The sequence below is a fragment of the Carettochelys insculpta genome, chromosome 1 (genome assembly GCF_033958435.1).
Source record: "Carettochelys insculpta isolate YL-2023 chromosome 1, ASM3395843v1, whole genome shotgun sequence".
NCBI lineage: Eukaryota > Metazoa > Chordata > Testudines > Carettochelyidae > Carettochelys > Carettochelys insculpta.
Window position 1 is genome coordinate 276,939,632 of NC_134137.1, and position 25,042 is coordinate 276,964,673.

At 46.1% G+C, this 25,042-nt stretch overlaps 1 protein-coding gene across 1 annotated transcript; it reads left to right on the top strand.

The window, feature by feature from the left end:
• The first annotated feature begins 18,767 nt into the window (after window positions 1-18,767).
• Window positions 18,768-21,010, top strand: LOC142017179 (hibernation-associated plasma protein HP-20-like). Its single transcript, XM_075001925.1, is given in 3 exon segments — window positions 18,768-18,848; window positions 18,961-19,135; window positions 20,508-21,010. Coding segments are annotated over 3 exon segments (759 nt in total).
• Window positions 21,011-25,042: the final 4,032 nt, after the last annotated feature.

The following is a 25,042-nucleotide window of genomic DNA, read 5'->3' on the forward strand; positions in this document are numbered from 1 at the left end:
CTTCTGTTTCTGTGCTTTTCAACATTTTGTTCAAAATTTTTGTTCTTTTGCATTAAAAATGTAATACCCAGAGGCACTGAGCTCTCATACTAGGGTGAGTGAAGTCTCTGCTCTACAGCCTTAGCTGAGAGGCAGCTGGCCTTTAGCTCATGTGGTAGAGCACAGGCCTTTAGCTCCTATGATGGCAGGTTCAATTTCTGGTGCTGGCAACATTGGTCTGTCAGTGTTACAAAAACACCTTCAGTGAAGCTGTTTCTACACATGCCAGGAGAAAGTGGCATGCTACTAAATGGCCCAAAGTATGCTAATGAGGTGCATACGTAAATTCCTGGCACCTCATTAGCATAAGGCCACATGATTTGGAGTCCGGAAGACACTCTTCCGGACTCCAAAATAGCATGTAGAAGCGTGGCCCCCAGGGGGTCTTCCGGAAGGAAGTCCTACTTCTGAAGGCCCCTTCTTCCCGAAAATTCTTCTGGACTCCAAATCAAGTGACCTTATGCTAATGAGGCACCGGGAATTTACATATGCACCTCATTAGCATATTTTGGGCCATTTACTAGCATGCCACTTTCAGAGAGTGGCATGTGGTGAAACAGCCTTACTGAAAACCATGGCATGTTTTATACTGAGGTATTTTACAGAAGATTTCTTAAAATCCTTTTTAATGTTGAAAAAGGAAACTGCTCAAGGGAGATTTAGAAAAGCTGTTTTTCCCTCTACATTTCCTGTAAAAAGATAATTGGCATTCCCCCCCACCAGCTGTGGTAATAGCTCTAGCCTATTAGAAGTGTTATGAGAAGTGTTAAGAGAATTAAAATAAAGTTTTTACAGCACTTCCAGGATTTAAGAATGGTAAATACTGTCAAACTAAACAAACCACTTTGATTATCATCTGCCAGTGTTTCATTTGAGCAACCCAACTGCTGTGCGACGCACTATCGGATGCACTCACAATCCCCTGCTCAGCCTATCTCCCCTGTCAATAATAAACAAGGAAGGAGAGTGTTCAGAGAAATCCTCCCATTTCCACTTGTGACTAGAGATCTGAGCCCATTCTTTGTGCTCTTATGCTGACTGCTGGAGCCCTGATTTACCTCTGCTGGTCAAGTTTAAATGTGTGTCAGGATTAAGCCATGTTTTAGGTCCAGATGGGGCCTTGACTGAATCTGGATTTCATACCAGTCAGAAAGAAGAGCTAGATAAATTAATGGAGGATAGGTCCAACGATGGTTATTAGCCAGGATGGGCAGGAATGGGGTCCCTAGCCTCAGAAGCTTGATGATTACCTGTTCGGTTAATTCCCTCTGGGGAATCTGGAATTGGCCACTGTCAGAAGACAGGATACTGGGCTAGATGGACCTTTGATCTGCCCCAATATGGCTGTTCTTAATGAGGTACAATACCAGATTCTCTGCTTCATGTCCTGCTTGCCTGCCCAAATGAGTCTAGGGGGATTTCAGAGCAATATTATACCCATATTCTTTATTCCTTCTCACTTGTCCCACCACCAGTGTCTAGCTATCTACCAACTTTACAAGGTTTCTTCCTTTCACAGTCCCTATCTAGAAAGCTTCCATCTCCCTCCCTGGCCTCTCCCTGGCTACCCTTCCTTGTCTTTTGGCTCCTTTCCAGCCTTCATAGTTCCTGGCTCCTTGGGCTGAGGAGTGGGAACACCTGCCAGCCAGACACCAGGCTCCTTCATAAGCTTCCATCTACTCTCCCGGACTGGAGCAGGTTGGGGTTGGAGGCAGTTCTGTGTGCTTTTGCAGCAGCAGCCTGCCACAAATGACCAACTCTGTATTTTGAAATTGTTCTAAGTGCACATACACCTCATGTTAGTTCTCTCTAAAACAATCTCTCTCGTAAGTCCTCTTCTCCTGTTTGCCTGATGTTTTGATGTTCAACTGGCAACAGCAAGTGGGACAAATGCCCAGTTTTACCAAAGATAGTCAGGCTGGCTGGGACAGGGCTTTAAAAAGGGGACTGCATGGGCCCACAATGGGACCTATGGTCACCCTGCACCGCAAGCTGTTGGAGGCCAGATCCTTAAACTGACATGGTTCCATTAACACTGGGGTAGCTGCAGGCACTCCTAACCTAGCAGAAGGGGCAGCAGCTCCCTAGCACGCACTTCTTCATGTCTGACAGTCTTTTTGAACACGCTGTTTTGTGCCTTTACTTAACATGAATTCTTGTTGAGAGTCTCCTGATTGAGGTAAACTGTAAGCCAGGCATCACAGCAATTCAGTGATGTCACTGATAATAACTAGCCTGACTGGATGGAGATAGCTGAGGTGATAGGTGACTGGATCCTTCTAGCCCAAATCTGTCTACCTACTTCCCAACTTTGTCCCTTTGGGCACAAGGGGAACCAGGACCAGGAGGGGGGCAACTCTGGGGCAGATTTATCTCAGCAGTGAAAGCCAATGGGCCACAGGGGAAATCTGTCTGTAGCCCCAGGCTGCCACAGCAGGGTTGCTTTCCTCCCACCCACTCCAGGGCCTTCCCTCCACACTAGGACAGGATGGAGAATGCCCAGAAATCCTCCTTCCTACCCCCCCCCAACCTCCGGAGAGTGGTGCTTGACAATCCTGTCCCCACTTCCTCCACCTGAGAGCAAGATCTTTCCCCACAAGCATCACAGTAAAGAGTGGGACCTTCATCTGGAGAGTTCTTCCCCACAGACATGGGAGCTTGAGTGCTCAGCCCCACTCCTGACCCCAAGGATATTTTCACCTTCTGCCAATGGCAGAGGCAGAGTATTTAAATCCATTGGATCAGCTGTTGTTGGCCATTCTGAACAGGAAAGTGATGATGGTGGTCTTCATTTCACCCTTGCAAAGGGGCAGTGGCACTGTTGTCAGCACTTCCTCCTCCAATTCAAGAGACAGCAAGAGTTCTGTGATTGCAAGGATTGCTGGCAGCTCTTTAAACCTAAGTTTGTCGTGGAGCAATAACAGTGCTTCACACTGACGTAGGGTCTTACACACAGAAGACCCTCAAGCATGTCACAAGCCACTGAAACACATCAACCACCAGTGTGGAAGGCATTAGCTAACTGCACAAGGAAGGGAAAGAGATGTTTTAGCAATGGATACTGTGGTGAAGTTGGGCTCCTAGGGTAACATGAGAAACAACAATCATGTGGAGTACACAGGATGTGAATCATTAAAGTTTGCAGCTGAATGACACCCACACAGTAAACTGTCTCAATTTATCTGCCTCAGAAAGATGGAAAACTGATTCTACCTTATCTAGTTTTGAGTGAGCTACTCCACAATATCCTTTTATTACAAACCAGGTGACTAGAACGCTGACTAAACCCAACCTCTCTGCATAAGCTGTTGCCACTGTACACAGAATTTATCTATCAATCATCTGTTTATCTAGCATCTACCACTGAACAAACAAGTTATTTTCCAGAACAGCAGGTAGACCAAAGAGGAGAGGAGTGTCTCTGACTGGAGTGAAAATCTCAAACTCCACAGGAAGGTCACATTTACAGCCCACCAACTACAGCTGCAGATTGTTTAACTCTATAATCTCCAGAGCTCTGCCTGCATACATCATCCATCTACCTCTTCTCATACTATTCATTCCTGCTGAAAATTAGCTTTGTTAAGTCACTTAAAGCTACAGAATGTTAGACAGCCACAAGAGGTCACCCAGAGAACAAAATGGGTAACATTTGAGACTGAATGACACATTTATTCCATAGACAGACATTAAAATGTCCCAAATGAGTGCTAAGAGATTATCAGTGACATCTTGGCCAAAAATTCACATTCCCAAATTGAATGTGATATATTGATACAGGGCAAGGCTTTAGAAGGTGCAGGGAGAAGCAAACTAAATGGGGTTAAAGGGCTCAGATGACAGCTGTTCTTGTCTCTGAAAAGAAAATTCGCTCAATTATTCATGTTCAACTTAAACTGACAATGAAGTCAGCTTCAACAGAACACTTCTGCATTATTCATGCCATAGAACCAGAGGAGTCTCTGAAGAGAGATATTTCAGTGGCTGGATGGAACCTGCAAATGGGGCTTGTTCACAAATTGAACAAAGAGAAGGGAAGAAACATACTCACTGTGAAGTGCTTCTTACAGTGAATGCTGATGCCATGCAACTGCTTTGTAGACTCTCCGTCTTGTTCCTTGTCCATATTTTCAGGTCTAAATAGCAGACAAGGGAGCAGCCAAAGTTGCATCCCAGTGCCGGTTCACTAGGGTGTGTTATGATTTTAGCCAATATTTATTTGCTCATTCATAGAGACTCCACTCAGTGCGGCATCTGCTTGAAATACGTTTTTATTTGCCCATATCCCTACACACTGGATAGAAATCTCCCTTTCCCCCAGTCTTTCCTGGGTTGAGGACTCCTGCTAATCCTCAGCTCCTCTTCAGGGATCTGCCTCTCTCATAGAATCATAGAATTCAAGGGCTGGAAGGGACCTCAGGAGGTTATCTAGGTCCAGCCCCCTGCCCAAAGCAGGATCAACCCCAACTCTCAAGCTACTTCTCTGGGGCTGTGTCTACACTACAAAAAAAACTTCGAAGTTGCTTACTTCGAAGTAGAGTGTCTACACACCACCTACTTCGAAGTTACACTTAGTGCAGTTACACTTCAAATTAGGGTATTACTCCATTCCCGGGAATGGAGTAGGGACTTCAAAGCTGGGCTCCTTACTTCGAAGTAAGGGAACATATGCGTGGACTCTCTGCTGCCTACTTTGATGTAGTGCCTAACCTCAAAGTTAACTTCGAAGTTAGCTCCTAGTGTAGACGTACCCTGGGACTCTTAGGCCGTGTCTACACGTGCCCCAAACTTCGAAATGGCCACGCAAATGGCCATTTCAAAGTTCACTAATGAAGCGCTGAAATGCATATTCAGCGCTTCATTAGCATGCGGGTGGCAGCGGCGCTTCGAAATTGACGCAGCTTGCCGCCGTGTGTCTCGTCCAGACGGGGCTCCTTTTCGAAAGGACCCCGCCTACTTCGAAGTCCCCTTATTCCCATCAGCTCATGGGAATAGATTGTGTAACTTAGGCTACGTCTACACGTGAAGCCAACATCGAAATAGGCAATTTCGATGAATAACGTCTACATGTCCTCCAGGGCTGGCAACGTCGATGTTCAACTTCGACGTTGCGTGGCACCACATCGAAATAGGCGCTGCGAGGGTACGTCTACACGCCAAAGTAGCACACATCGAAATAAAGGTGCCAGGCACAGCTGCAGACAGGGTCACAGGGCGGACTCAACAGCAAGCCGCTCCCTTAAAGGGCCCCTCCCAGACACAGTTGCACTAAACAACACAAGATACCCAGAGCCGACAACTGGTTGCAGACCCTGTGCCTGCAGCATGGATCCCCAGCTGCCGCAGCAGCAGCCAGAAGCCCTGGGCTAAGGGCTGCTGCTCACGGTGACCATAGAGCCCCGCAGGGACTGGAGAGAGAGCATCTCTCAACCCCCCAGCTGATGGCCGCCATGGGCTGCGTCTACACGTGCACGCTACTTCGAAGTAGCGGCAGTAACTTCGAAATAGCGCCCGTCACGTCTACACGTGCTGGGCGCTATTTCGAAGTTGAAATCGACGTTAGGCGGCGAGACGTCGAAGTCGCTAACCCCATGAGGGGATGGGAATAGCGCCCTACTTCGACGTTCAACATCGAAGTAGGGACGTGTAGACGATCCGCGTCCCGCAACATCGAAATAGCGGGGTCCTCCATGGCGGCCATCAGCTGGGGGGTTGAGAGATACTCTCTCTCCAGCCCTTGCGGGGCTCTGTGGTCACCGTGGGCAGCAGCCCTTAGCCCAGGGCTTCTGGCTGCTGCTGCTGCAGCTGGGGGTCCGTGCTGCATATACAGGGTCTGCAACTAGTTGTTGGCTCTGTGTATCTTGTAGGCTGCGTCTACACGTGCACGCTACTTCGAAGTAGCGGCAGTAACTTCGAAATAGCGCCCGTCACGTCTACACGTGTTGGGCGCTATTTCGAAGTTGAAATCGACGTTAGGCGGCGAGACGTCGAAGTCGCTAACCCCATGAGGGGATGGGAATAGCGCCCTACTTCGACGTTCAACATCGAAGTAGGGACGTGTAGACGATCCGCGTCCCGCAACATCGAAATAGCGGGGTCCTCCATGGCGGCCATCAGCTGGGGGGTTGAGAGATACTCTCTCTCCAGCCCTTGCGGGGCTCTGTGGTCACCGTGGGCAGCAGCCCTTAGCCCAGGGCTTCTGGCTGCTGCTGCTGCAGCTGGGGGTCCGTGCTGCATATACAGGGTCTGCAACTAGTTGTTGGCTCTGTGTATCTTGCACTGTTTAATGAAAGTGTGTCTGGGAGGGGCCCTTTAAGGGAGCGACTTGCTGTTGAGTCCGCCCCGTGACCCTGTCTGCAGCTGTGCCTGGCTCCCTTATTTCGATGTGTGCTACTTTGCCGTGTAGACGTTCCCTCGCTGTGCCTATTTCGATGTTGGGCTGAGCAACGTCGAAGTTGAACATCGACGTTGCCAGCCCCGGAGGACGTGTAGACGTTATTCATCGAAATAGCCTATTTCGATGTCGCAACATCGAAATAAGCTATTTCGAAGTTGGGTGCACGTGTAGACGTAGCCGTACTGTTTAATGAAAGTGTGTCTGGGAGGGGCCCTTTAAGGGAGCGACTTGCTGTTGAGTCCGCCCCGTGACCCTGTCTGCAGCTGTGCCTGGCTCCCTTATTTCGATGTGTGCTACTTTGCCGTGTAGACGTTCCCTCGCTGTGCCTATTTCGATGTTGGGCTGAGCAACGTCGAAGTTGAACATCGACGTTGCCAGCCCTGGAGGACGTGTAGACGTTATTCATCGAAATAGACTATTTCGATGTCGCAACATCGAAATGAGGTATTTCGAAGTTGGGTGCACGTGTAGACGTAGCCATGGAGGACCCGGCAATTTCGACGTTGCGGGAGGCGGATCGTCTACACGGTCCTTACTTCGACGTTGAACATCGAAGTAGGGCGCTATTCCGATCCCCTCATGAGGTTAGCGACTTCGACGTCTCGCCGCCTAACGTCGAAGTTAACTTCGAAATAGCGCCCGACGCGTGTAGCCGCGACGGGCGCTATTTTGAAGTTAGTGCCGCTACTTCGAAGTAGCGTGCACGTGTAGACACAGCTTCAGATTCTCATCAGCTCATGGGAATAAGGGGACTTCGAAGTAGGAGGGGTCCTTTCGAAAAGGAGCCCCGTCTGGACGAGACGCACGGTGGCAAGCCGCGTCAATTTCAAAGCGCTGCTGCCGCCCGCATGCTAATGAAGCGCTGAATATGCATTTCAGCGCTTCATTAGTGAACTTCGAAATGGCCATTTGCGTGGCTATTTCGAAGTTTAGGGCACGTGTAGACGTAGCCTTAGACCCAAGTTTCCCAGAATGGATCCCTAATTCTGGCCACCAAATCTCACTGACATCAGTTGCTGCAGTGGCTGCTCAGCACTCTGGGAAACATTCAAGGAATGCAAATATTGCACCTAAATAACTAAGTGCCCAAAATTAGAGCCCATTTTGGAAATGGGGACCACAGCATAAACTGATATGACTGGGCTTTCAGCTTGTGCCTTTTGTTTACAGCCAGGGAACCTAATAATAATAATAAACTCCAAAGCTCGGATTAGAAAAAAAAAATCGACATTTTTCTGCAGGTGAAATGCTGAACTTCAGTTTCAATAGCCACATTATGTAATATAAGTATCAGTTTAACAATGATTTTTTTGGTATACAGCAGAACTCATTTATCCAGACCTCCATTATCTGGCTCTCCCTATTAACAAAACCACTTGCTGCCTGAGGGACCCCCCCCATCCCTGCATCATAGAATGATAGATTACTAGAACTGGAAGGACCTCAAGAGGTCGAGTCTTGTCTCTGCACGCGTGGCAGAACCAAGTACCACTAGAGCCCGATCACCCAAGCCCCCACTGTCTTCTTATAATAGGTGGTAGAAAGCTCGTTGGCAATTCTCCTGCTTGTCCCAGTTTTTTGACTATCCAGTTTCCCCCAGTCTTGAGTAGATTGGATAAAGGGGTTCCCCTGCAAAAGTCCAGTGAATTTTAAAAAAGGGTGTTACAAAAGACGAAGTTTGTGTGCATTAAATAAGTGACACCAACCAAATTTTACTGAAAGTACAATTTAGTGGGGTTTTTAAAATAAAAATGAAACACTTTCTCTAAAAATCATAAGTTCTACATTTTTCCATAGGAAATGGATTTCTAAAATCCACATTTATAACTCCTAAGTGGAGTAGAAAGAGTCTGGTGAGAATTAACAGATAGGAGCATGGACTAGGTCTTTTTTCGTGAAAGGGTATGAATTGCTCCTTGTAACCCAGTCCTTCCACTATCTTCTCCCCCTCAACATTCCTGGAGCAGTATGGGTGTCCTGCTTTTAGCATCTTAAGTGCATGCTACCATTACACGTAACTGTTTTAGCAACTGCCAATGCACTGGAGGGAACGCTCATGGGCTAGAGCAAGTCCAATGGAACAGGGAATCTGTAGCAAGGGTCACTGGAGCACAGTGAAAAAAAGACAACTGTCATCCCAGCTAACAAAGAGAATTCTCCCCCCACCGCCGCATACCCCCATATCATGGGATGGCCTTTGCTTTTTTGGATCGCCTTCTTCTGAAGGATCAGGGTGGCCATGACTGGATGTGGGAGGGTCAGGACCAGTCTAACATCAGTACCAGGCAAATTAGTAGAAACAATAGTAAAGAATAAAATTGCAAGGCACGTAGAAGAGCACGGATTGTTGGGCAAAAGTCAGCATGGTTTCTGCAGAGGGAAGTTGTGTCTAACTAATCTATTAGAATTCTTTGAAGGGGTTAATAAACATGCGGACAAGGGGCACCCAGTGGACATAATATACCTAGATTTCCAGAAAGCCTTTGACACGGTCCCACACCAAAGGCTTTTATGTAAATTAGGCGGTCATGGGATAGGAGGAAAGATCCTCTCATGGATTGGGAATTGGTTAAAAGACAGAAAACAAAGGGTTGGAATAAATGGTAAATTTTCACAATGGAGGGGGGTAACTAGTGGTGTTCCCCAGGGGTCAGTCCTGGGACCGATCCTGTTCAACTTGTTCATCAATGATCTAGAAAATGAGGTAAGCAGTGAGGTGGCAAAGTTTGCAGATGACACCAAGTTGTTCAGGACAGTCAAAACCAAAAGGGATTGTGAAGAACTACAAAAAGATTTCAGCAAACTGAGTGATTGGGCAGCAAAATGGCAAATGAAATTTAATGTGGGTAAGTGTAAGGTAATGCACATTGGAAAAAAATAACCCAAATTACACGTACAACATGATGGGGTCAAATTTAGCTACCACAGATCAGGAAAGGGATCTTGGAGTTATAGTGGATAGTTCTCTGAAGACATCCACACAGTGTGCAGCGGCAGTTAGTAAAGCAAATAGGATGTTAGGAATTATTAAAAAAGGGATAGATAATAAGACAAAAGATATCATACTTCCCCTATATAAAACTATGGTACGCCCACATCTTGAGTACTGTGTGCAGATGTGGTCTCCTCACCTCAAAAAAGATATATTGGCATTAGAAAAGGTACAGAAAAGGGTGACTAAGATGATTAGGGGTTTGGAACGGGTCCCATATGGGGAGATGCTAGAGAGACTGGGACTTTTCAGTCTGGAAAAGAGGCGATTGAGGGGCGATATGATAGAGGTATATAAAATCATGAATGGTGTGGAGAAAGTGAATATAGAAAAATTATTTACCTTTTCCCATAATACAAGAACTAGGGGACACCAAATGAAATTGATGGGTAGTAGGTTCAAAACTAATAAAAGGAAATTTTTCTTCACACAGCGCACAGTCAACCTGTGGAACTCCTTGCCCGAGGAGGCTGTGAAGGCCAGGACTCTATTAGGGTTTAAAAAAGAGCTTGATAAATTTTTGCAGGTTAGGTCCATAAATGGCTATTAGCCAGGGGTAAAGTATGGTGCTCTGGCCTTCAGTACAAGGGCAGGAGATGGATGGCAGGAGATAAATCACTTGATCATTGTCTTCTGTTCTCCTCCTCTGGGGCACCTGGCATTGGCCACTGTCGGCAGACGGGATACTGGGCTGGATGGACCTTGGTCTGACCCAGTATGGCCATTCTTATGTTCTTATGTGCTTATGACCAGGGTTCTGAAGTAGCACCAAGCATCTTTTCCACTCTCTCAAGTTCTTGGCTGGCTTGTTTTTGCTCATGTACTCAAAATCTAACTGATTGCCATATGAGGGGTCAGAAGACAGTCCCCTGACGTCAGATAGGCCAAAAAACATAAAGTCACTGCTATTCTCTTCAGCATGGGGGCATAGGTCATTTGCCAGGATTGTCTTGTCTCTCTCACAAACACTCCCATGAGACTGCAGGGGCCCTCGGACCAGGCACCTTGGCTCCTTTTATCCTTAGTCTGTGGCACACACTCATCATGATCCTATGAGCTGTAATATTTTTGGGCTCATTGCCATTGTTGGGGTTGGTATGTGGGTCATTATTCGTGGCCTGTGATATACATGAGGTTGGACGACATGATCTGGGGGGCTCCTTTTGGCCTTAAACTCTGAGACTATGACCGTTCTCATTGGGCCTTCAGAGTCAGGGGCACCCCACCCCCTCTGAGGAGCATAGCTATACGTGCCCTTTCACTCCAACAAAGTGATCACATGGAGCTGTCATTTTCACAGGAGCAACACATTCTGCTGCACGCAACTGCAGTCTGCGGAGCAGCACAGCTTTAAAACAACATATCTACAGTTATACCCCAAGATACGCCCACTCGAGCTATGAGAATTCGACTTTACGAGGCGTTTCATTTAATACCCCTACTTCAGCTTACGAGGCATTTCTTCACATTTACGAGGACCGATTTGGAGTCTGGCAGCTCTGGTAGGCAAGCACCGAGGGGATGGAGTCGGCTGCGTTGGTCTTGACGAAGAGGCCGTGCAGGGGGGTGGCGGTGCCCAGCGAGAGGGCGGCAGTCTGGTGCGGGGAGGTAGACTCGTCCGAGTCCCGGCAGTGGATCACGCCGCTCTGCGAGACATGGATGCTGGGCACGCTGCCCATCCCAGCCCCGCTGCTGCTGCTCGCTCTCCGGGCGGCTAGAGGGCCACTGCCGCCCACCCTGCGTAGCTGTGCCTTGAGTGCTGCTCGCTGTCTGTGGTGCTCCCTCCCATTTAGCGCCTGGCTCGCCCGCCACTGCCGCCTCGGCTGCCACCGGCAGGGCCTCTCCGCTGCACAGCCCTGCACGAGCGAGGCATTGCCCCTCGCCAGCCAGGGGCCCCCTGTGCCTGCCTAGCTCCCCGTGTGGCCAGCCCCTGGCAGAGCCCACTCCTCGCCTAACCTAAGCTGCACTCAGGCTGGGCTGCCTCCCCATGCCCTGCTCTGCCCTGCCCACCCCCTTGCACCGATTTAAATGGGATTTGGTGTTGTTTTAGCATAAATGGGTGTACATTTTTGGGCTCAGGAATGCATATAATTTTTTCCCATTGAAATTAATGGTAATTACATTTTCTACTTACGAGAATTCTCCCTAAGAGGGGTTTTTCAGGAACAAATTACCCTCGTAAGGCGGGGGAAGACTGTATATCTATATCTATAACTGTATAGATATAGATATACACAGCATCCTCACCATCGCCAGGCCATGTCATCATATGGTATTGCTTTAAACAGCAGGGGTATGAACTGGACTGAATAACCACAGGTACAGCAAATCAGCTATCAGAATGTGTGATATACACTCAGGGGAGAGGTAGATGCAATTCTTGGGACCCTGAGAAAGTATAACTGCTTGTAGCAACTCCAAAAGGATTCTTCCTTTGACTGAGACAACTAGGGGGCTTTGAACACACTTTTACTACTGATGGTGCAAGCGCACTGCTGAACAAACCAGTGCAATAAACCGCCACAGAGTATTCTTTAAGTTATGGGGAATTTAAACTGAAATTAAAATACAACGGAGTGTGTGCAAATGTTTGCAAAACTGCACCAAGTAACACAATACAAGCCTCTTCCACAGAGAAGCTGAATACTGTACAGCTGTAGCATCCAAGCATTCTGAGCTGAGTGCCCTCAACTCTTTGATTTACAAGTTTTGGTTGCACCTTTCCCTTTGCCTGAGACAAATCTGTGCAGCACCTGGGAAGGTACATGCAGTAGTCTCTTGGGGTGGAGCCAGTGCTGGAGGTGGAAGCCCCTGGGAGCAGAAATTGGTGTGGCCATGGAAGATACTGATACTGGGCCACAGGCTGGGTGGCTCATCAAGGTAAGTCAGGAGAGGACGTGCTTCATCTACCCCTGGAGCCCCAGCATGTGTAGCTGGCTCCCCGCCCACCCCCAACACTCCTCTGTGCCCATCCTTCAGAGCCGTGCCCCACAGTTTGGAAACCTCTGCTTTAGAGAAGACAGAGAGGTGGCAACACCGCAGTGGTGTATTACTAATGAATTACAACCAAAGAGGAAGATACATGCAGAAAACTGTACATCCAAAACCATATTTTCTGCTGACTTCCCCTAGTATTTTGGTTTGTTAACCACTTAAAATATACCCAGCTCTTAAAGGGGCTTGCAAAAGCACATATAAGACCTGTAGCATATCTAGGTTGACATCCAGTGGCAAAAGCATAGTTAACAAACTATGAATCTAAAGAATGTGACTGAACATAAATTTTGCATAGCCTGAGACACATTCTCCATCTGCTACAAATAACTTGGTGCACGAAATACATTATAATCAACTGAGCCTTGGTCATACCTTTCCAGGTCACATAAGAGTAGGGCTGGGTGTCTATTTTGGAACCGAGGAAGTGAGTGGAATCAGTGCTAAGGCCTTTACTCTGCTGAAACGTTTGTCTTTTGTTATTTTACAGCTTTTTAAAAAAAAATCATTAGACATTAACATCACAAGGTACCAGTATAATAATCTAATCTGGCTTCTTGCATAACAAAGGCCATTGATTCTCCCACAGTAATTTCTAAAATCCAGCTGATACTTTCTTATTAAGCTTTAGTTTTTCTTTTAGAAAGATGCTTAGTCTTCAAAGCAAGAGTGCTAAGTAATTTATTCCAGTGGCTGAGTACTTCCAGTTATTTCTAGCCTGAATTTGTCTTGCTTCAGCTTCCACCTGTTGGATCTCTTTTTGCTCCAGTAGAGAGCCATCTTACTTTCAAAAATGTTGTCCCCATATAAGTTCTCCTAAGTGGTGAACAAGCCACTTTCTAGCCTTCTTTTAGATATGCTTGGATGAAAGCTCAATTTGCTTAGTAAAAGAATTATTTTCTGATCCTAGACCAGTGACTCCCAGCCTGGGATTTGTGAACCCCTGGAAGTCTATAAAGTTATTGGAGAGGGTCAGTGAAAAAAATCAATCATAGAAAATAAGCTTTCAATAAATTGCAAAGTTATAATTATTTTTCAATTAAATATCTTCCAAGAATGTTAATTTCTGTCTAAAAAATAAAAAAATTCTATGTTCTGGCACCTTTGCATGATGGAACAATCACAACGGTTAGAAGCATACAAATGTCAGCTGTGCAGTCCTTTTTGATGGGGTCTGCAAATGGTTTGGGAGGATGACTGGGGACCCACACTAGTGTAAAGATTGTTAACCACTGTCCTAGATCATTCCAGTGGCTCTTTTCTGAACCTTTTCTTGCTTTGCCAACATCCTTTTTTCAAGTACTGCCAGGTACGTGAGCATCTAGCATCAATGGGCACGTATACAGATATTTACAAGCCACTTTACATCTACTGGTAATTTCAGCTTCATACTACAAAGAAGCCCTGTTGTTAACTGTTTCCAATCTCATTAGCAGCTTTAGGCTTTTGGGATAGTCCCAGTATGTTACGCAGTACCATGATTTTTCTCTGTATATTTTGGGGGGTGGGTAACCACAATATTATAGGTTTCTGGTGAGGCAACTTTAAAACTACGCATTACTTATAAATGTATCTTAGTACATTGGTCTCAGAAGGGACTCAAGTTTGGGCCTCAAGCACAAATGAAGCTTACAGAAGCTGAGAACACAATGCAATTAACACACTAAATGCTTAGCAGGGAAGAAGTTCCTTACCTTCAAGACTAGTGATATTCCAGTGTTCAAGAAAACACCTATGGATTGTGAAAGAATTTTCGAGCAGCTTTCTGTGGTCAGGAGTCACTGATGCAGAGCCTTTGGGCAAGGAGAAGTAATGTAAAACAAGTGACAGAACCCACATGTTGGAAAAATAGTACATCAGATCGAAGCTGGTAAGTCTCACATCCTGTACAAAGGGGATGTTTGTTTCATTTTAGTAGATCTTCTGTTTGCTTTAGGACCCTTTTGCTTCTTAGTTTATTAAAAATGTTGCTAAATCTTCTATACCCCAGAAGGACCTTTAAAAGGTTAGAGGGCTGGCCAGGGACCATTGCCAAGAGCCTGAGTCAGGACTAGTGGTAAGCTTCTGTTTGTACAACAGCTCATCTCTTGAGCAGGACTGTCCACTAAGACTGCTGCACACCACCAGTACCAACCCCTCACTGGAACTAAACCTGCAAGGCCCTTAACAGTCTGAGACCACAATGACCTGGTGACAAATTTTCCATCTTTAACCTATCTAGAAAACCACACTCGTCATCATCAGGGACAACGAACGAGCAGATTCCCATTCCTATTCCAGCTACGCTCTGCACTCACTTCATGTAAGGTCAAAACCTACCCACTTCCTGGGCCATGGCTTTTAATATCTAAAAGTAATTCAGATTAAAACTTTTGGTCATGTCATTAAGTTCTTACCACTAACTCCCTCCTTAGCAGGGGGCTGCCTCACTGCCTATATTCAGGGTAGAGTTTAATAAGCCACATCTGCCTCAGTGAATCAGCAGTAATTAACTATCAGCTTTGTGCCTGGCCACCATTATGCAAATGAGGCACTCCGTATTCATGTCAGTGCCTCACTAGCATCTTCCAAACTGCCTCATTAAACATGCCCCCTCCAAAAGTAGGGGTCGTGTAGACCCAGCTTTATAGAAGAAAGATTTTTGTGCATTTGGGGATCTTTGTTGATGCACTACTTTTCCTTCCTTCCACCTGGAAAAATGGAGGTTTGCTTATCACAGGAGAGGAATGAGGGCAATGCAAGGTGGAAAGATGATGTCGAAGACCAGCAAGCATATCCATAATGCTACAGGGCTGAGGGAACTGTGGGAAAGGTTCCCACAATACACTGCTGCAAAAGTCGATGTTTGCCAACTGACTGTGGCAGCAATAAGTCAGCTTTGTGAAGAGCACGTGGGATGTGAGGATAGTCAAATCTGAATTTAAAAAATCCAGCATTACAAAACTGGTATTAATAAATTTGAATTTATCTTGTAGTGCAGATGCAGCCTGAGAGACAAGAGTAGGATTTCATTTGCACCAGTGCAAATCCAGAATAAAATCATTCATTTCAGCTATGCTAGATCTAAAGTGATGAGGATTTGCTCCCGATCTGGCTCTAAATGTTTGAGAAGAATGGCTGTGCAATAGAAATATTATCCCAGGCTTTTAATGAGGCTTTACAGTCAAATAAATAAATAGCACTGCGAGGTTAAAAGTGTTGGTGAGCTCAGTGCTATGAATGCATTAAACTCGTACACAGATGTCTTTGGAACCAGCATGACTATCCCAAAGAGACAGTACATTTGTTTTCCAGAACTTACCTTCTTTGACCCTCTCTTTGGGTTCAATCTGCCTAAAATAATGATCTGCCTGCACCACCTAGTGGTCGCAGGAAGGGTAACACCTCAGAATAGGGATCTTTTTCATAGTTTACAGAAAGGCAGCCTGTTCCTGAAAAGAGCATGAAGTTCAGTTCCTGTCTGGAAAAACAGAACTATTTTTACAATGTGCTAAATAGGCGACCATGAGCCAGATTCTTAGCAGGTGGAAATTGCTTTTATTCAATTAATTGCAAGGGAGCTACAGTAACACATATCAGCTAAAAATCCAGGCCAGTTCCTGCTGATCTCTGCAAGGAGGGTAGATGAACATTGCTTAGGGCCCAGATGGCAGTAAAACCCTTTCAGAGTCTATGTCACACTGGCTTCTCTGTCAGAGAGCTCCGGGAGCCAGCGTCCATCCGCTGAAAAGCATACTCAACCCAAGGGATGAGAGCTGAGTCAGTTTAGGTCTGGGCCCTTTGGCTGTAACATCATCAGGAACTCACCATTCTGACAGTTCCAGCTCCCTCCTGTCTCTCTTATCAGGTTCCGTCCCACTTCAGTGGGTACTGAAAGCAGGTTCCAGACCAATAGACTGGATTCTTTGTTTTACCAGTCCACCTCTTCCCTAGACGGGCGTGTTCCCTAAAAGTACATATCTGCTGACAGTCTGTCCCCCTATTGCTTCTCAACCTGAGGGTCAACTCCTGGCAGCAGGGAAGGTGTGGCAATGGCAACTTGCTGAAGATACCCAGAACTCTGAGTCATTCTGTTAATGCTCTGCCTTGGCAAGAGTGAGAGCTTTGCTGCTGCTGGGATAAGGGTTGGCAATAAAAAAGTGGTATCCCACCAGGCTCAGTCACTGGTGGTCCCCCGACACTCTATTTACCTGTCTCTCTACGGGCATGAGGTGATTGCAGCTCTCGTTGGCCACGGATGGCTGTTTGTGGCCAACAGGAGTGTCTAGGCCACTTCTCACTACTCCCATTGGCTGCAAACAGCAATCTGCAGCCATGAGAGCTGCGAGCACTCAATACCTGTGGAAGTGCAGGTAAAGATAGAGGTGGGGGTCCATGAGGAACCAACCTTGGAGGACCCATTCTAGCCCATGGGCTGGTATTTGTCCACTTTTGTTAGGCTACAGCATCACAACACACCACCCTGTCTGCCTGGCCAGCAAACTTTTCAAGACTGTACCACTCAAAACCTTGCCTCTCAGGTAACAGCCAGGGAATATCAACTCCTGAGTTCCCCACTGATATCCCTCTGCAGAGTCCTGTCCCTCCCACCAAGTGCTCACAGAAATGATTAAGACAGAGCACACAACTCTGCCTATTAGATTAGCTGCAGTCTCCCATTTCTCTTTAATGCAGAGCACTGGGATGGTTTGGTTATAAAATAAGAGTAAGTTGATTAACAGAACAGAGATTTAAGTGCGACTGTAATAAGGCCCAGTAATGGGGCAGCATTTACCATTCTGGCGTGGGCCCTGTCTGGACAAATATGTGTGCCAGTGCTGATGGAGTTTCAACAGTCTCTCAGAACAAGCTCTCCACCAAGTCACGTAGCAGATGCACAACAACAATCTCCTCTTGAGTATCCTTTTAACAGGGACCTATCATGGTGCCCTCACTAAAACCCTATTGCAATCTATTCCCCGAGTGGCGCCTCCAGGGCTTCCTCTTCTGGGAGGAGAGTCTTCACCCTAAGGTTAGGGGTCTACCATCAGTCCATCAAACTTTCCAATAGCATTAAAGTCTCTCACCGCCTCTCCACAGTGAGCTCTTTGAGGTGCTGCTTCAACTCCAGCAGCTGGTCCTCACCCCTGGAGAACTTCTATCACACTGACATAGCTCTAGTGCTGCAGCCTTTTTTAATTGGGCCTTCCTGGACCCTGATTGGCTGCTTCCTTTGGTTGCCTCTCCAGCCTCCCTTGGAGGACGCCTTTATGGCTGCTGTGATGGGGTTGGGCAGGGTCACAAGTCTCCAACCAAGGTGGCACTGAAGGGCTTGTAGGGGGAGGGTATCCCCAGCCCCATTCCTTCCACAGTAGGCCCCCCAACCCCTTCTTGGGAGCATGGATCCAGCCCTCACACACCTTGCCCAGGGTACCAGAAATTCAGTCAGTCCCTCTGCTCCCACATGCTTGCATATCTGATTAAACAATAAATACAAGCGCTAATAAATGATGCTTCCTGCAGGCTTGGTCAATATTTACATGTGGTATTTCCTAAGCACTAATAAGAGTTAAATGTCATTAATAAAATCCATCTGACTGCTTTGTGACAGGGCAACAGGTGCATTCAGAGGTGCAAATGCAGTAGGAGTAGACATACCATAAAGACTTTTAATCCAGCCAGCTCAAGGAACGATAGTAGCATAGCCACAGGAAAACAGATTAGTCACCCAACTACATATCTAAACTCCCTGGGGAGTCATGTATGGAAAAGAGGCTAGCCCTTCGTGCAACCTATGCAGCTTTTGGTACCTGTGTTGACAAGAGCAAAGCTAGCTTAGGTATGTCTACATACTCTTTGGGCATAGCTCCCATTGCAATGTAGGTTTAGCCAAAGTCTCAACTGTATTTTTTTCTTGTACACACCCCCCCCCCCACCTCACACACACACCCATATTTATGTATAGTTAGGCCCTCTACATTCTTGAATAATAGCCTATTCTCTAGTTGGCTTAACCAGCTTGTTTCTTCCTTACTTTTCCTTTATTCCGATTTCAGTCTGCCAGAGTTCATCCCACAGCAATAGTTGGCACAATTAAGAAAAAGAGCCAAATTCACCCTTCGTGTAACTATTAGTATCAATGTAACTAGACCAGGGCTGAATCTGGTGCAGGATCCAAATACAGCAATTAGATTAGTCAGCGATATTTGCATTACATACAACCAGTTATTTTTCATAGCTGCTGTATCTGAGGAATCCAGCCATTAAACCAATTAAATTGAGTCTTATTCTTTTAGCGTGGCAGGGAGCTGCCCCTGACATGATATCAGGGGGGCAGTAGTTTGGGGCTATGTAAAAAATTGCCATATGGCCCCCAATAAAAAAAGGCTGGACACCCTTGTTCTAGGTCTTGCCATTATACCCATCATTGGTAATGATCTCAGTAAGGTTAGGCTGAGAAATACTATGTCAGACACACCCTGGGACCTCAGTCTAAATGGCTGGGTTTGTATTTTGCTACATGCTCTAATGAATGGCTTTTCCCTTCCTTCTGCTCCAGGACTCTGGATTGTGGCTGTTTCAGTCAGTGGCAATGGCAGTACAGGAAAAAAGTCCTCTTGCTCCATGTCTCCCAGGATCCCAAGGTCCTCCTGGGAACAATGGTGTTCCTGGTCATACTGGGCACAACAGGCTCAATGGAGAGAAAGGGGAGAAGGGAGACACAGGGGAACCAGGTAAAGCACATTTCAGTGAATCGTGTCACTCAGTACTAACTTCAGATAGCACCATTATCCTGGTCTTCTCATTCAAACATCAATACATTGCATACTAGTAACAACCAGAATCATTTCACGACAACAGTTAGCTAGCACTTTCTGAAGGTAGGAATATGGTACTTTTGTGTGTGAGTGCACAGACACATTAGACACCAGATGTACTGCTAGAAATGGATTAAGAGACATTTGCGTTATAGCAGTTAGGAATGGTTTCATCATGGCGAGGCCTTGAAATAAATACAAAATCCCAAACTTGGTTTTCATCAAGTGAGAAAACATTACCTCTTAACTCACCTTAGTAGCTTCCCACAGGAAGGACAACGTGTGACTGATATGATCCCCTGGTGGTTTATTTTTAATGCTCTGTGCTGGTCTCACAAAGCAGTCTCAGAGGAGCGGCGGCAGGGTGAGTGTCCACACATACATGTTTTGAGCCATTCCAGGGAGGGAAGGGGGCATATCCAGGATAAAGCCAGGGCACTCCTGTGCACCAGCCATCTTCCCCATCTGTGCCCCTCTCACTGCAGTGATGTAGAAGGTTTAAGAGGGCCTGGCACAGGCAACAGAATCTCCCCTGTGAAAGTTTCCTTCAAAGTTTACCATTGTGGGGGGGTTATGCCTCTTCCCCCCCGAGTTAATTTGTTTTGTTGTTGAACGTTTCTGCTCGGTTAAAAATTCTTCTGGGGTGGGAGAGGGGAAAGGTTTGGTGAACTTTTTTGACCAGCTCTATTAGGGAAGCTCTTGAGCTAATTTAAATCTCTGAGGGGAGCAATCTAGCACACAACAGCTCCAGCATAAGAGCTGCACAAATCACCTCCCCTTTGAGTCTGCCTTTCATCCAGCACTGGATGAATTCCATTGTTTTAAGGTAAAAATGACCACTTTTTCCATGCTCTGAGACCCCCAAAGAGAGGACATCATCCACCCACGGAAGTGTCACAGATGCAGCTCTCCTCTTTCATCCATGTACACCTTACCTGGGGCAGCTTCATGAGCTTGAACACACAGGCACACTCCAGAGCATTAGAAATAAACCACAATGAGTGTGTCTCAGTCAAACATTTTCACTCCCTAGGGAGTAAGGCAGACCAGAGGGGGGTTTCTGGCGTTAAGACTGTTTTACTTTGAACAGAGTGTGTGGATATAGCGTGAGTATCGCTCTTACTTTCGGGAGTTAATAGTGCTTTAAACTGTAGTTCATACCACCCTGGCAGGCAGTGCCTCTAACTGTCAACAAAGTATTTTGGGGGGATTTTGAATGCCACATTTCAGCAGAACGAGAACAAATGGAAAAGTATCTGCTTCTAGCTGATTTTTTAATCCTTTGCAGGTGCCACAGGAACATGTGGGCCTCAGGGCCCTCGATGAAAACTAGGTCCAGTGGGACCAAAGGGCGACAGGGGACACCCAGGTCCCATCGGCCCACAAGGAAGCCCAGGAAATTGCCCACCACGTCAAAAATCTGCCTTTGCCATGAAACTTGCAAAAAACTATCCAGCTCCTAAATGGCCCATAATATTTCACCAGATCTTATACAACGATCAGCAACATTTTGATAAGGCCACAGGAATTTTCACTTGCCAAATACCTGGAGTTTATTACTTTGGCTACAATGTGGAGTTGTATCAGAACACCACACTCATTCATCTAATGAAAAACAGCCACTCAGTGATAAGCTCATAGCAGACCACCCCCAACTCTTATGAAAATATGCCAGGAAGTACAGTTCTTAAGCTGGATAATGGTGACAAGGTCTGGTTAGAAGTAAGCCAAGAAAGTAATGGAGTGACACACACAAGCTACTTTTTGGGTTACCTCATATTTGAGATTTAGATTCCTGCAGAACTCCTGAATTAGCCTCACTATTATATCAGAATTTAACAGATGAGGAAAGTATTCCTGTGGGGATGGGGGCGAGGGGGTGGAGCTTTTGTTAGTGTCTGCTATCATTTTATAGCAGTATCTGATATTCAGGTAGCACCACCTACTGTTATGGTTGCCCGACACTTCCCATTGTACGATAAAGTCTGGCAAAAACTTATAAACAGAAAACTGTGTTTGGGCTGAAAATTTCCATGCCAGGTGTCTGACTTGCAGTGAATGGTTTTGAAATGGTTTTTCAGCCTAAACATTTTTGCCAGTTCTGAGCCTGAATAAGGAAAAATACAACTTTGCCTGTTAAAAAAAAATTCTGGGTGACTTTTCCTTTGAGAAAATCTAGTGCTCTTATACTTTGGAGCAAAGTCTTGATATCTGGCAGGAGGGTAACCTTTGTGGTAGGGTATTCCTGATGGAATCACTATGAAAAGCTGCCCAAATTTGGTGAAGTTATAAGGCTTTGAAAATTTGCAGTCCCCATATGCTCAGTAGACACTAGTACTCCTCAACTAGTCTCCAAAATATTCCATCTGCACTGAGCCAGACTTTCCGCACAATTGCAGTTCCCAGGTGCTATGGACCGGGTATGTGGAACTGACAGCAGCCAGCCCGTGCTCACCACTCTCTTTAGGAGATTATTTCCGGACTCTGCAAACCCATGCTTCTCCATAACTTGATGTTCAGGCAGCAAGAATTGGCAAGGCCTTGTGCACCTACACAGGTGAGACACGTGGTGGAGTCTTAAAGTGGTGACTGAAGGATGGCATGCCATAACGTGGAGGAACCAAGGTGCCATGAACAAGGAAAACCATATGCTGATTTAGAAAGGAGAGAAGGTGTAGCTATGCAACTGGAAAAAGTAGCTTAAAAAAATTCCAAACTTAGGACCATAAATGATAATTATAAAACTACCTCTGTCCTTGCCGATACCAACAGTAAGAGTTTGCCTATTGGTAGTGCATTGAAAACTGGGTCGTAGATTCACTGAAACAGAGAGGAGAACAAACACTGAAGATGCTCAACCACACGCACACCCATCCCCAGAGAAGCAGATGAGGATTAGGAGGTGCCCTGAAAGGGTTCTGGGGCTTGTAATGGGTTACTGGTTATGGAGAAGGAATTGCTGGGGCATGCTTAGGACCTCAACACAAGACTTTTTTTGTCCACAATGGATAGGCTTGACATGGGGGAGGAGGGGAACATAAACCCTGCACTCAGTGATAATCTCAAGAATTGAACAGAGTGCTTGAGTGGGCAGACCAACATGGAATCCTGCATGGATGGCAAACAGCCCGGTCTCCTAATTGTTATGGCTGTAAAGCTCTATTCACAAAACAAAAAAAGCAGTTTTGCAGCACCTTAAAGATTAACAATATTAGTTATTAGGTGATGAGCTTTCATGGAACAGATCTACTTTTCCAGATCAATTGCTATTAATCTGAAGAAGTGGGTCTGTCCCACAAAAGCTCATCACCTAATCAATTATTTTGTTGGTCTTTAAAGTGCTGCGGGACTGCTAGTGTGTTTTGTGAGCTCTGTTCAGTTAGAGCAGGGAAAGTTGTAATGATCAGCACAGACCACACCTCCGCCAATAGATGGTGCTGTACCCTTTGCTTAACACTAAGTTGTTGTCTTATACCTTACTGTGTCATTGCATGGGATTGGGGAGGAATAGAGTTTGATTCACTCAGGTTCACTAGAACAGTTTGTACAGTATGGGAGCTGAAAGCCATTGAACCAAACTGTAAACCAGTGGTTTTCAACTGCTGTGAGATCTGTCCAAGTGTGCCCTGAAATGTGGTCAATTTCTGTTCACGTTGGCTCTTTGCAAGCTGACGAAGCCTGCACTGGCTGGGACTCAGCTACAGCTCTGCCACTTGAGTCCCCGCTGGAGCAGGGTTCATCAATGTCCCCCCCGCACCCGCCTCCCCCTTCCCTCTTCTAAGGTGGCTCTTTGCAGAGGGGAAATGCTGACCCCTTAGGACCCTGTTTGCACTGGGACGCAGCTGAAATGCTGTTTCCCTGCCCAAACAAGCTGGCTGGGAGCTCTCCCTCCACCCCCACTGCCATCTGCACTCCCTCCTATTCAATAAGTGGTTAGAAAGCAGGGTTTTCATTGTAATCAAAAGCTCTCGATAAAAGGATTGGTAATTTGTAGACAGAGACACTGCGGAATTCTTCTCTTTTCCCTAGTCCACGCCACAGAATTACACTGGTATAACAGCAACACTCAGGCATATGGAAAATCCACACCCTGGAGAGAGACATAACCCCTGGTGTAGGCAGGACTACCTTAATGGGAGGACTATTCCCTTGAAAATAGCTAGGCACCTCTCAGGGAGGCAGAGGACCTACACAGCTGGGAGATTTCCCATTGGCTTAGATAGAAGCTTCACTAAGGCTAGGTCTACACTGGCCATGGAAGATGGATCTTCCAGGGCGCTGATTTGCACATGCACAAAATGGCATGTTGTGGGATCAGTGTTGACCCTGGAACTCCTTGTGAGCTTCAAGGATTGAGGAACGTTGATGGGAGGAGCACTCCTGTCGACATTCTGCAGTGAGGACAGGGACCAACGTCGACAGCTGCAAAATTGATTTTAGGAATGCAATATCTAAAATTCCGTAGCAACCGTTGATATTCCCAATAAGTGTAGACATAGCCTAAGAGCTATGGTGTCACCATGGCAAGGCTAGACCCTTAGACTCGCTACCCAAAACAGCTGTTTCTTTTCATGAGTGCTAGTTTTGACGAACAGGCAGTCCAGTGGCACCTTACAGCCTAATGAAAACAGTTCCTTTTTTTTGTGCCGGTGCTGGGTACCAGCACTTTGGCAGCCCCAGCTGTGAGATTGGTCGGGGGGGTTGGAGGACAGCCAGCTGAGTACTGGCTTCTCTTGTTTTCTTTATTAAATATAATGTTTTCATTGGTGTTTAATAAAGGATTTGTTCACCAGAGGCTAATGGTGAAAAAGTAGTTCCACAACAGATCAGAATGTTGGGCTATTTCTTCCATTATCTGCTGAGGTCAGACGTGCCACAGCTTCTGAACTGTGAGTTTATGGCCCACGTCACTGCTCCTGGCATTCCTTCATTTCTCCCCAACAAGCTTTCTGTGTGCCATCCTCCCAGTCCCCTCTGCTTCATGGACTCCCACTAACCCCCTTCCCCCTTTTGCCATCCACCTGGGGCTCTTCATACCTCTCATTTTTCCCCGTCATCCACTAGTGACCTGTCTGTCCCCCCTTCTTCCTTATGTCCAAACCAAGATCTTCCAATTTCCTCCACATCATGGATTCTATATGCCCTGATTACTGCCTTACAAAAAGGTGTGTAGAGCAGGAGCAGGGGCCCTGGTGAGGGTTAACTTTCATAAAGGGGCACAGTATGATTGGCAGCTGGGTCTCAGGCTCATCCATCTCTCGAAAAATGTTGAACTATGTTGCTGTTTTATGTATGTGTATTCACATTTATATACCAGTTAATAAAGTTCTTACATTCTACAGACGTGTTTGCTTACAAATGCTGAAAAGTTTTTTTTTTTTCTTATGAACTTAACCAAAATTTCCGTCATTTTGGATGACATTAGCCAGGTTGGGGGGCGGGTTCCGGTAATTGCAGGGATGAAAAGTGGGGCTGGATGTAAAACTTTGCTCACTCCCAGTCTGGAACATATTTGCCATTGTGCTTTCTTTACTTGACTACTTTATTATACCTCAGGCTCTCTTCCCAGGAATTGTGTCAGATAAACTGCATTTGGGAGATTGCTAATTAGTAACATTCAGTTTTGACATGTGCTGAAAGCTGTACACACACAAAAAAGGAATGCAAGAAGTTTGCCATCTACGATCCAACAAACACTTTGTCCCTAACCTTAAAAACCACGAACCTAAGTAATCCCACTAAATACCACTTTGTTTCTAAATCATGTTAATATTGCTCTGTTTTATGAGACTCTAATCTACTGTTTCCTGGGCAAAAACAAAC